Genomic DNA, 13613 nt, shown 5'->3' with positions numbered 1-13613 from the left:
ATAGACATACTAGTATGATAGGTAGTAGTATAATAATAGTAGTATAGACATACTAGCATGATAGGTAGTAGTATAATAATAGTAGTATATACATACTAGCATGATAGGTAGTAGTATAATAATAGTATAGACATACTAGCATGATAGGTAGTAGTATAATAATAGTAGTATAGACATACTAGCATGATAGGTAGTAGTATAATAATAGTATAGACATACTAGCATGATAGGTAGTAGTATAATAATAGTATAGACATACTAGCATGATAGGTAGTAGTATAATAATAGTAGTGTAGACATACTATCATGATAGGTAGTAGTATAATAATAGTATAGACATACTAGCATGATAGGTAGTAGTATAATAATAGTAGTATAGACATACTAGTATGATAGGTAGTAGTATAATAATAGTAGTATAGACATACTAGCATGATAGGTAGTAGTATAATAATAGTAGTATATACATACTAGCATGATAGGTAGTAGTATAATAATAGTATAGACATACTAGCATGATAGGTAGTAGTATAATAATAGTAGTGTAGACATACTAGCATGATAGGTAGTAGTATAAGAATAGTAGTATAGACATACTAGCATGGTAGTAGTATAAGTGTAGTAGCATAGTAGTATGGTACATAAGAGTAAAAGACAGGGGGAGCTCCAGTAGCTCACCACGTACCGCGAGTGCTATTTCAGCGCCGTGGACAACCGCGCTTGCGCGGATCTGGGGCTGAGCGCGTTCGAATCCCGGACGGCAGCCGTGCCTTTCCCAGAGTGTCTTTCCTCCCATCTGAACCCTTTCAGCCTGCTTCTGTCGGTCGAACTTGACCAAGTATGAATGCGACGAAAAAAAGCGATAAACGCTAAAAAGAACCAGCTGACTGGTCAAAGTTTAAAAAAAAAAGAGTAAAAGACAGTAAGAATGTGAGTTATTTTATTTATTTAATTAATTAATACATTTAGATTCTCAACGTTTTTGGTTTGCGACCCCTAAACACTGTTAGTTAGTCGAGCGCAGACGGAATAGTGATCTTTGATACAAAATACTGTTGTTTTTTCTTTTAATTTCCCCTTTTCAGGCTATATAACTTGATTCATGATTAATGCTGCGTTGGACTTAAATAATTATTTATTTCACAAGAAAAAGGCATCTATACAAAAAATTATAAACATGATGCATTTGTATATCTTTGTATAATATATGTAATATATCTGTATATCTTTTATAATGTCATGACCCCCAGCTTGAGAGCCTCAGCTTGAGAACCACAGCTCTATCTGCGTGTGACATCCATCCGTCCTCCGCGTTTCCTGTCGCGTTCTATTCCCGTCGTGTCATCGTCCTCCTTCCTGCCCCGCGCACAAAACATGTTGTCAGACTAATGTGTGCGTTTGTTTGTGTCTCTCGTTTCCCTCTGGGTGCTAGTTATCCAACATGGAGATCCCCAACCAGGGGGTCCAAGTGGAGGGAGACGGCTGCAGTCACGCTATCCGCCTCCTCAGGTGAGACTCTCTCACACACACACGCACACACACACACACACACACACACACAGACACACACACACACACACGCTCTCGCTCTCGCTATCTCTCTCTCATACACAGCAGATGACGGCAAAGTCTGTTTCCAACTATTAAGATATTTTGTATATATCAATATTCTGTACCCCCCCCCCCCCCCCCCCCTCAGAATCCCTCCCAGTAAGGGAGTAGGAGAGGAGACGAGGAGAGCTCTGGATCGCTCCCTGCTGGACTGCACCTTCCGCTTGCAGGGCAGGAACAACCGCACTTGGGTGGCTGAGCTGGTGCTGGCCAACTGTCCGCTCAACAGCACGCACGGCAAGGAGCAAGGTGCACACACAAACACACACGCAGGTATGGACAGGGTAATAGTAGAAAGTAGGGCTGACCTTGACTAGTCGAATAGTCAACTAATTGATTGAAAGGAACCGTAGTCGACTGCCAACCTCTTAGTCGAATGCAAAAAATCTATATAATAAATAGCTAATGACGCGCATACCAGCGAGGCTAACTGCCTAAGAAAACGGGCACAGAGGCACTGAAAGAGGATTTCACCCGTCTAATGAACACACTAGACTAGACTAATATCAAGATGTATCCATCAGTGGACCAATTGCATGCTTTCAGACATTAAGCATAATTATTAGTGCTGTCAGGCGATGAAAACAATTTATCTAATTAATCGCATTTTAATCGCATAACCATTTTAGGCCTGATATTTTATATAATCATATTTCAAATTGCATGTGTCCGGATGGCAGAATTCAGTACTGTATTTACAAAATCTGTTTAATCATCTTCCCTTTATTCATTTGCTTAGATTTTTCAGGTCTGGTCAATTTTAGCATGGTGTTATTCACAGTTAAAATAAATAAATAAATAAAAAATTAAAATAATTGAATTGATACTCATTTGGTTCATTACAATTTACTCAAGCCTAGTAACAGACACGGTATTTCTGACACTGGGAATACATTCCCTGAGATCTATAGATGTCCCTAGAATAGGGCGGCTACATGGCGTAGTGGTGGTCAAGGCGCTCGCCACGAAATCTGGAGACGCTGGGCTCGCCTGTTCGAGCCCAGCACTCCACATTTGCTTTCAGTTTAGCTGGTCGTCCACAGTAATACACATTGGCCGTATTACGGGGAGGGAAACTGAAGGGTGGGGATCGGGCGTTGTGGACAGCGACTCCTACAGGTCGGTTGGTGCGCCTGCGCAGTAGAATCAGGAAGTGTCGGGGGCAGCGTGAGCCTCCCACGCGTTACTCCTCGCCACTGAGAGATCGAGCTGCGCAGGTGAAAAGATGCGACTGCTGTTACCTCAAGTACCGGAGGGGACTTGTGCTATGTATGACTTAGTCCACATTGCAGCCGGCTTGTGGGAGGCAAGAAACAGCGTTCGTGACAGGGGAGGGTTGAATTGGATGATACGAAATTGGGATGGGAGAAAATATAGAAAAGTGGGAGAAAAAGTGGATAAAAAAAAAAAGATGTCCCTAGAATCAGATACCAAGAACATGCAAATGGACAATTTAAAAAAAAAATACTGTAAATGTTTATTCTACGTTTTAATGAATGAGATAAAAAAAAGTAATAATTAATTTTGAGTAAATTTTCATAATGCGATAATTTGCTGTATAATTAATTAATCTAATTAACGTTATAAACTGACAGCCCTGATAATTACTATAATTTTATAATTGTATAACTATCAGTCGACTATCGGCACATTTTGGCCAATCAAAGTCAACTACCCGAAATCCTTAGTCGGGGACAGGCCTAATATGAGAGATAAGGAATTTGAATCTGAATATATACTATGAGTATATATCATAGCATAACTCTATAGCAGTTGACCATATTAATGAGGTTAACACCTTGACTTCAGAGTGTGTGTACAGCAGTTGTAGCTGTATTGCTCGTCAAAGACCCACTGTGAGCTGAAACGTTGCACAATTGAAGCTTTACCTGTGAGCAAGATTGAGCGTGCGAGCGGGTATTCCTTCATTATCTTCAGTATCATCCTTTTAACACTTTCAGTGCCCAGCAGGGGGCGCACATTTAGTCCTTGAATGCCCACCATCCACTTCAATGTTAGCATTAATATCGCCTAATCTTTTTTTTTGTTTTTATTTTTTTATTATTTTTTAAACAAACATATAAACAAACATGACAACACACGATAAGATATACAAGCATTAATTACAGTGCATATCCAATGAAATTACCATTTAGTCAAATGTCTTATACAGGATATACCCCTAATACCTGTTATCTAAAAACCTACACACATATGCTCCAGCTCGTACCCCCCCCCCTCCCGGACCCCCCATTGGATAATCCAACCATTATAACTTGTTCCTAACCAGACACTACCATTATATGCTAGCTTTTATTCTCTCCACCACTTCTAACCACATTGTCATTTTGGATTCATTGAGACCCAAAATTCTTGCTGTAGATATTTCTTGATAAATCACATCGAGATATGTAAGAGTCCAGACCTTCCGGCAAATTTTTTCCGGTTGAAACCATCGTGATGCTATCAGCTTTTTAGCCACTGTGATACCGGATAAAACCAATCTCTTTAGCTGTGGAGGTACTGCATGTTCAAAGACATCATTCAGCAGTAATACAGAGGGGTGTACAGGTATATCCAGAGTTAAGAGATTTGATAATTGCTGGGTCACTTCTTTCCAAAATATCTTAACTGGTGGGCAGTCCCAGTACATGTGCATAAATGTCCCTTCGTCCCCATTTGTACATAGGGAGCATTTGGAGTCTTGTTTAAGACCCATTTTGTTCAGTCTTATAGGAGTTAAGTATGTCCTGTGAATATAGTTAAGATTGATTTGTTGATGGTCCGGGTTCCTTGATGCAAGTCGTACATTTGCCCAGGCCTCTTGCCAGTCAAAGTCTGTCTCCAGGTCTGGTATATCCCTCCTCCAGACTGAGTCTAGATGGAGGGTTTCATACGAGGCCGTTAGTAATTGATGATAAAAATCTGAAACGAAACCTCTCGATGTCTCTCTTTCATAGAAAAATTTGTGGTATCTGTGGTGTACAATTGGTATCCTTAATGGAACACAGTGAGCCTTCAAACATGCCAATAACTGTGCGTAAAAATAATATGTGGACTTGGTGAGATTAAATTTTTTGCGTATTTCATTGAAACTACAAAAACCCTGTTTGTTGAAAACGTCTCCTAATGAGTGTATGCCTTGCTTTTCCCATCTAGGGAATCTTATAGGTTGTTTTCCAATCAAGAGTGCATTGTTATTGAATAAGGGAGTATGATTATGCCATTTATGTGGGGTAGAATATTTTTTTTGTGTTTCACGCCATATCTGGATCGCATGAGTGATTATGGGGCCAAATTTCCGTTCGCATTGCTTAATTGATAATTTGGTGTATGCTCTTCAGCCTATGTGGAGCTACTATATTTTCTTCTAAATTTCTCCAGGATACTAATGCTTGGGGATCAAACCATGTTGTTAGTGGTCTTAAAGTGTACACCTTAAAGTAGTGGTAGAAATCTGGAAATGCCATGCCTCCGTCTGCTTTGTTTCTCTGTGCGGTGGATCTTTTTATACGTGGTGGTTTGTTATTCCAAATAAATTTGTATGTGGAGGAGTGTAATTCTTTCCAGTAACCCTTTGGAGGGGGTAACGGTAGCATTGAGCAGAAGAAGTTGATTCTAGGTAGGACGTCCATCTTAACTATTGATATCCGTGCCTGTACTGAGTTTTTAAGTTTTGACCACCTGGCAAGGTCGTATTTGATTTTGTTTTGGATTTTTATGTAATTGTGCTTCACCGTTTGGCTTATGGTAGGGAATATTTCAACTCCCAAACATCTAAAGTGTTTTACCATCGGTATCTCTTTTGGGAGGGTTATATTTCTTTTTGCAGGGCGTTAAGTGGGAGGAAGGCCGAATCTATGTTTTAAATTATGGCTATGTGTCTAATCTGCCCGTCGCTTATCAATGACTCATTTCCAGTCAACATTGTCGAAGCGGATTGTTTTTTTATCGGTTCATTTCCGTTTTATAGCATTTTGAAAAGCCCTCGTTTTCAAAAAAAAAAAAAAAAGATTCCATGATAATCGCCCTGTAGGCCTACTGTAATATTCTAGAACGTTGTCATTTTTCGGCCTATTTATTAATCGTTTTCAAATAAACGCTAGATTATCGATGGTATATGTGTACGTGTGCACGCTGGTGCCGCGAGCTGAACATCGATTCTCTCAGTTCCTGATCGCTCTTACAGTCAAACAGCCATATCAACATATAGGGGAAAAGCTTATATCTCTGTGAAAACGGGTCTGATTATCCTAAGACTGGTAAAATAGATTCCTTACCTGAGATCAGATGGTATCCAAATGGATTATTCCAATTCCTGATCGCCATTCCAAAAATCTATCCTTTTATTGATCCAACGTGTATACTGTAAAACACATATTACACGCTGTGCTGAGGGTCCAGAATTAATCTGATCGGCTCCGGTTACATGCGTGAGAAGTAAAATGTGGATTCCGGAGTTTTTTTTTCTCATCCATTTTCATTGGGTCCAATCCAAAAGGGTGCATTACCATCTGGGAGACATAGGCGGCGCTTTTTTCACATCTGAGCGCCTGGCGGGGCAGGGTTACCAACGGTAGACTCGGTTGATGAAATATGAATTCAGATCGCTAATAAAAAAAATAAAATGAGAATTCTCGTGATGGGCATTCAACTGATAACCCAAGATATCTCGTGATGGGCATTCAAAGTGTTAAAGGGGACATTAAAAATAAAAATGTCTTAATTTTTTTTATATGGCCGGTTAGCCTAGGCATTGTCCAACTAACACCTCTCCCGAAGGCTAACTGGCCATGTCCGCTTCCATTCATTGTGCTAAGCTAGGCTAACAAGCAGCCAGATAGCTTTCTACTGAACGCACAGAGAGGAAACTGGTATCTATCTTCTTGTCTCTCTCTGGAGAAGACTGTAAACTAATCTCCCAAAATGTTGGCGTGTTCCTTTAAATCTCAAACCTTTGTGAGAGCCAAAGAGCTAAAGCCCCCACCCTCTCTACTCTTAAGCTCAGTGTCTCCTTCTCCACCTCAGTGTTCTCCCAGGTGGCCACTGGAAAACACTCCTCATCTCAAGCTAATTTAATCTACATGTACTTTGTACTATTGTGTTTCACTATTAAACCTATATTGATCATGAAGATCGATGAGTCTGGTTCACACTTGCCTCGCTACCCCACACCTAAGAGTTAAAAACCTTTACAAACTGGGCAGTACATTAGGGAGGCAGTGTTCCTGGTTCCAAAAAGCACAACTAATTGATTAATTTCTGCTAATTGTTTGCTTGACATCACAAAGGGCGATAATTCTGAACAGGTTGTTTCGGCTTGTTAATCTGAAGACTTCAAACCCCAGGCCAAACGTACCTACCGGTGTAATCTTTTCCCACAAGCGCCTAAATAACATTTCCAAGTGCCACATTTCTATATGTTCCCTGTATTAAATGTCCCTTTGTCCTCCATCCTGCTAGCCAACACGCGGCACGTCTATCTGACCTACGAGAACCCCCTGTCGGAGCCGGTGGGTGGGAGGAAGGTGGTGGAGATGTTTCTCAATGACTGGAGCTCCATCAGTCAACTCTACCAGTGTGTCCTCGACTTCTCACGAGCTCTACCAGGTGTGTGTGTGCGTGTGTGTGTGCGCACTTGCACACCAATGACATCCCGTTATTTGTAGATTATTTATACTGCCCTGCAGAAGCTAATGGCAGTAATTACAGTTCTTTTCAAAATTTAGTTATAATTGAAATTTTACGTCTCAATATCCGTTTTATCTTGTGACAACGTTTTTCACAGTTCAGTCTTGCTCTCTTTTGGAGAAAAATGGTATAAAGAATTGCAGTAACTGCAAAATCACTGGATGGTCAAAATAACTTTAAAGCCGTTTTCTTCTCAGTTTCACTATTTGCGTAGTCACTGTGGTTAGCTTCTGCAGGGCAGCATAAGATGAGATAAGATATTCCTTTATTGATCCCCTTGGGGAAATTCAGCCAGCATGGGGGGAGGAGGGGGTACAGGTATGGGCATGGTAATAGCTCTGCGCTCATCATGGTGGAGAGAACTAAACGAAAGTCTGGGTACCCTTTACGAAAGTCGATGCCGACAACGCACGTTGCCACAAGTGCAATAAAACATTTGCAAGTATGGGTGGCAATACAAGCAATTTGTCAAAACATCTGTTGTCAAAACATAACATTAGTCTGCAGAAATGTGGCATTTTCGACTGCGTTGCTCGCAGTGTTCCATCTCCATGCACGTCCACTGCAGGTAAGCCAAGATAATACGGAGTTAGCTAGGCTAATAACGAATTATTACGAATAGGCTAATAAATAAAATATAATTGCTTAGCTAATTGTTTAGCTACAAATATATTTGAAAGATGACAACTTTTTATAGATCGTCATTCAGCCACCATGTCCCAGCCCACGCCTCCTCCCTCTCCCTCCACCACCGGTCCCAGCCAAGCCAAGTCCCTTTACCCTAGCAGCTAGGAAGGATGACAGAGGATAGGGGGGACGAGTGTCACAGGGCTGTGACCCAGTTTGTTGTCAAAGGCCTGCACCCTTTCTCTACAGTGGAGTCCAAGGGCTTTAGGTAACAACTAATCATTCAGTGTATATAGTTTTTTTTATCTTACATTTGTTGTTTATTATAAAAAGTCTATAATTCAGACACATTTAAAACATTGTTGCTGTTGCTGAAGAAATAATATTTATTTAATATATTTATTTATAATTTATTTATAAAGTTATATAAAAGAACATTGCTGCTGCTGTTGCTGAAGAAATAATATTTATTTATAGTTATAAATAATAAAGCAATGTCGATAAAGTACCGAACCGTTAAGCAGTATCGATAATAGTAGTAGTATCGATAAAATCCTAACGATATCCATCCCTAGGTAGAACGCGCATATTTTGAATGCCTTCGGCAGACTTCAAATGAGCCATTTTAATCTAGATTAACTCCAGGATTGCATATAGATTAATCTAGATTAAAAAAAATAATCTATGCCCACCTCTAATTAAAACCCATAAGTCATAGATAGATACTTTATTAATCCCCTTGGGGAAATTCAGGAAAGGAGGCTGTAAGTAAATAAAAAGAGCCAGACACAAACGGATCAAATAAAGGACCTTTTTACTGCGATGGAAGTCACCCACTCCTCCATCTTACTCTATGTGGCTCAGGGATATTTTGCACTTTCTTAAGATGGAGAAAATAAGGTGTGTCATAAGGCTTTCGACAGCTAGATTTTTATAAAACATGGGGTTGTTTCTTTACCCATGTTGGGGAACAGGGTTCAATTGACACCCCATAAGCAATACTCACTTTTAACCTAGTATTATCTGGCTGGGTTAATCTGTCTACATGTGTGGTGAGGTGTAACCGATGTTTACCTTCTAATATTTTTAATGTTTTATTTCTGTTTTTCTTCTGTACAATCCTTGTCTTGAGTATACAATCAATATCTGTCCAATTGGCTATATGTCAGAACAAATTATATATATATATATATATATATATATATATAAAAAAATAAATTGTGGTGTATTCGATGTAGTCTACGTTCAATAGACTTATATTTTGACTACTTTATATGTAGATATGTGCAATATGTCTAGCATATATGTGTACAGTTTGACCTACTGCTCATTTTGTATTGCCATAAAAACTTCAATAAACAAATAAAATAATAAAGGACCTCGATAGAAACCCGTCTAAGCGAACGCATCCGGCGTCTCTTCTCCGTGCAGAGATGCCGTCGTGCTTGGGCCTCTTCCTGGAGATCCGGCTGTACAACTACCGCAAGCTGGTGCTGTGCTATGGCAGCACTAAGGGCAGCGCCGTCACCATCCAGTGGAACTCGGGCGCCCAGCGCTTCCACCTGGCCCTGGGCACCGTGGGGCCCAACTCGGGCTGCTCCAACTGCCACAACATCATCCTGCACCAGCTGCAGGAGATGTTCAACAAGAGCCCCAACGTGGTCCAGCTGCTGCAGGTAGGCAGGCATTTGTGGCGCTGTTTGGTAAATGCATGCGTTATAATGATAATAATAATTAATAATAATAATTTCTTAGATTTATATAGCGCCTTTCATGAGACCCAAGGCGCTTAACAATGGAGGGGGCAAACTAAGGGGAAGGAGATCGGAGGAACAATTAAGTAAAAAAAGAAAAGAAGTCAGGCAGAGTCATTGATCAATTTGGTGAAGAGGTGAGATTTGAGTTGAGATTTGAATGAGTCCAGGGATGTTGCAGATGTTTGGAGGGAGGGAGTTCCAGAGGGTGGGTGCGGCAACAGTGTGCAGGTTGGTGGTGGGGATGGAGAGGAGACCGGAGTCAGAGGACCGCAGCCTCCGGGGTGGGATGTAGGGATGGAGGAGGTCAGCTAGGTACCAGGGGGCAAGGGCGTGAAGGGATTTGTAGGTGATGAGGAGGATCGTAAATTGATGCAGGACTTGACTGGAAGCCGGTGGAGGTGGATGAGGATGGGGGTGATGTGGTGCCAGGACTTGGTATGGGTGAGAAGTGAGAACCCTAGCAGCTGAATTCTAGACAGACTCTAGCCATTGTTATGAAGAGGGGACGGGCAATATATCCATGTTCATGGTTTTAGGGTCTATCTGAGTTGTCTTATTTTATTTATTTTATATATTGTCAATTGTGATGCAATTTATGATGGAAAAGATGTCAAATTTCTCACAAAATGATTTCTGAATTATGTGAGAATGTTGATGGAAAATTACTTCTCATTGCCACGCAGTTCAATACGATTAATATCAATTGTGTAGCAGATATCGTGATATATATATATTGGAAAAATACTTTGTGAATGTTTTTTGTTTTCTCTATATTATCTAGAACTATATCATGGTATCTTAACTCTTTGACTGCCACGCTGTTTTTCCATCTTTACTCCCTGGAGCCAGCTTTTTTGACTATTTTCACGATGTTTGCAGACCCATCGTATATTCTATATATTATAGCTATGGAGACAATAGTATGGCTCATTTGACAGGCACTATTTATACCCCAACATGGAAAAAACGTTTATTTCTACATGCCTTCGTTCGTGCGCTATCCGATGCAAAAAAATCGTCCTATTATAATAATCCAGTATCGTTTCTCTGCAACGCGAGTTATGACGTGTTTTGTGCAGCATGCATATTTTCATGCGGGTTGCTCGCCTGAAACCTATATTATTTCCAGGTCAAAGGTAAACATGACTATATGGAATGTGTTTCTACGTTTTTCGACGCTGGGATAATTACAAAGGCATGTTTTATGATGGGGTTCGGTAAAATAGACGTTACCGTTTGTCAGCAGGTCCACCAAAACCCTGTCCACTCTTTTTCCAAGTGTCTTAGGTCAGAACAGGATCAATAAATATAATGTTAGCTGGCCTGTTAGCAGCGCCAGGGTAACGTTACATACAGAAACCTACATCCAAACAGCCTGTTTGAAAATACTAGAATCCAACATAGTCTGGTGAAAACGCACCTTATGTTATGGATGGATCGTCACCGTTTGTCCTCTTCCTCTTCATAATAATCTCCAATAGTTCGCTCTAGGCGATCGCCAGCTCTCAACTCTGCGACAAATAAAGTTACCTCCTCGGCTGGTTTGACTATAGTATTTTTATGATTTACCAGAAGTGCTGAGTCCAATGTAGTCTGGTGAAAACGCACGTTATCATAAGTGTGATTGTTTTGTCATCTTCATAATAGTCTCCACAAGTCGCGATCGCCCTACTATTGTCTCCATAGCTGTACTCACTGCTGCTCGCTATCTAGTGCTTTGAGTGCTAGACACTCTCCACACTAAAGTGGCCCCACACTAAACTAGCCCAGTTCAAAAGGTAGGCAATACTGCCACCTGTCGGGATTCGATCATCATTTCAATTCTAACTTAATCAGAGGTGCCAGGAAGGTCCGCGGGACTGTTTAAAAAATAAAAGGAAAAACAGGAAAAAAAACTAGATATCTCATTTTTGGTGCTCACGCGTTGGCTTTCAGAAACTAGATATCTCGTTTTTGGTGCTCAATGAGTTAAAGTATTACATTCATAATTCTCAATTTAAGGCCTTAAAGGGGAGAGATGAAGCATAGCGATATAAACATAGTCATAGCATCAAATTAGTATTTATATAAACCACAGAAAAAATCACGTTATAAAAATAAGGCGTTTCTAAGAAAAAACGATTTGTTATGTCCATTTATGTAGCATTTATCAACATGTGCACCGCCATTTTGTTGCTGCCGTCACGGAGATGGTTTCGCCCGGAGGCGGAGCCTCCCACCTCAGAGAATTGCACGCTGTAGCAATATTATTAGGCTCCTCAAACACATTATGTAATATTTTACAGCATTGAGCAACCCCAACAGGGAGATGCTGCATGCTCTGTCATCTTTGAGATGGCGAGACCTGCAGTTGGCACCTGAGATGGCGAGACCTGCAGTTGGCACTGTGTGAGGCCACGACATTTGAGCAAATTAATAATACTTTTTTTTATAGTCACCTTTTATTTTACAAAAAGTGATGTTTGGTGAAAGTTAGATTTGCACTTTATTAATCCCAATAGGGAAATTCATTCTTGTTTGATGATCAAGAGGCACATTTTATTTGTTTTAAGTGAAGTTTGGTGAAAAAGCAAGTTATTGCACTATTAATCCCAATAGGGACATTCATCTTTGTTTGATCAAGAGTAACCTTTATATGTATATATTATTAAAAAAAAATTAAGTGAAGATTGGTGAAAGTTAGGTTTGCACTTCAATCCCAATAGGGAAATTCATCTTGGTTTGATCATTCTTTTGTGTCAAATAAAAACAAAGGTTATTTGAATGATTTCCTTGGCGTTTCTAGTTTTCAAGAGAAAGAAATCCATTAAAATCGTTATATTTTTAGGCCATATCGCCCAGCCCGAGATACCCTGTATATATGATACAGACACCCTTCCTCCTCCTCTCCTCCAGGTGCTATCGGACACGCAGGCCCCTCTGAACGCCATCAACAAGCTGCCGACGGTGCCCATGCTGGGCCTGACCCAGCGCACCAACACCGCCTACCAGTGCTTCTCCATCCTGCCCCAGTCGCCCACGCACATACGCCTCGCCTTCCGCAACATGTACTGTATAGACATCTACTGCCGCAGTCGCGGCGTGGTGGCCATCCGAGACGGGGCCTACAGCCTCTTCGACAACACCAAGATTGTGGAGGGCTTCTACCCCGCCCCGGGGCTCAAGGTAGGGGGGGGCTCGACCGTATTCATACGGAGGTTCGCTTTGCTCTCATGTCATGCTCAGGTTGGGATTCAGATAAGATAAGATGGATAAGATATTCCTTTATTGATCCCCTTGGGGAAATTCGGGCATCATAGCAGCATGGCGGAGGGGGGAGGGGAGGTACACGTATGATTGGGCAGGGTAATTGTAGAAAGACATTAATATAGGCAATACATTTAGATGTGAATAAAATATGAGAAAAATAAACTGTAAACAAAGGCACAGATGAGGGTCTGCATGCCTTATCGGTAATATTATATGTTACTCTCACTAAATATAGGCAATCATTCATTTTTTATCTGAATATATACTATTAGTAAGAGTAACTGTAAACAGTATAGACAAGGTGCAGTATACACAAGGTGCAGTATAAACAAGGTACCCTAACTGGCGTGATACTTCATACGTTGTAGTCCGGGCAGGTTTTGGTGGGTAAGAGTCAGACACACTTAGTGGTCAGACATTCCTAATAGGTCTCGAGTTCTGCAGCCGTTAGTTCTCCAGCTGCTGGCAGCGGTCACGGTTGTGGAGCCTGATGGCCGCTGGCACAAAGGACCAGCCAAGGCGGTTAGTGGAGTGTCGTTTCATAAATCGCTTGCCATGCCCTCCCTGATGTAGCGTAGCACGTCACACGAGTGGCAGGGTACAGGGGGGGGGGGGGGGGGGGGTAGTGGGGGATTGAAATGGAACGCACCTGCCCTTATGTAGACAGCAGGGAAATCG

At 41.1% G+C, this 13613-nt stretch overlaps 1 protein-coding gene across 4 annotated transcripts in view; it reads left to right on the top strand.

Moving 5' to 3' along the window:
• med14 (mediator complex subunit 14) overlaps window positions 1-13613 on the top strand; it is a 75470-nt gene that overhangs the window by 25734 nt on the left and 36123 nt on the right. For 2 of the 4 annotated variants that reach the window (XM_084310916.1, XM_084310914.1), the window contains exons 16-20: window positions 1433-1509; window positions 1700-1860; window positions 7075-7221; window positions 9361-9605; window positions 12582-12851. In XM_084310916.1, coding sequence (XP_084167042.1) covers window positions 1433-1509; window positions 1700-1860; window positions 7075-7221; window positions 9361-9605; window positions 12582-12851 — 900 coding nt within the window. Of the gene's footprint in view, window positions 1-1432; window positions 1510-1699; window positions 1885-7074; window positions 7222-9360; window positions 9606-12581; window positions 12852-13613 lie in introns of all 4 variants that reach the window. The other 2 variants (XM_084310915.1, XM_084310913.1) reach the window with 1 other exon arrangement.

The sequence above is a fragment of the Notolepis coatsorum genome, assembly GCF_963971535.1.
Source record: "Notolepis coatsorum genome assembly, chromosome: 3".
NCBI classification, from domain to species: domain Eukaryota; kingdom Metazoa; phylum Chordata; class Actinopteri; order Aulopiformes; family Paralepididae; genus Notolepis; species Notolepis coatsorum.
Note: the sequence above shows the minus strand (reverse complement) of the source record. Positions and strands in the feature narration are given on the sequence as shown.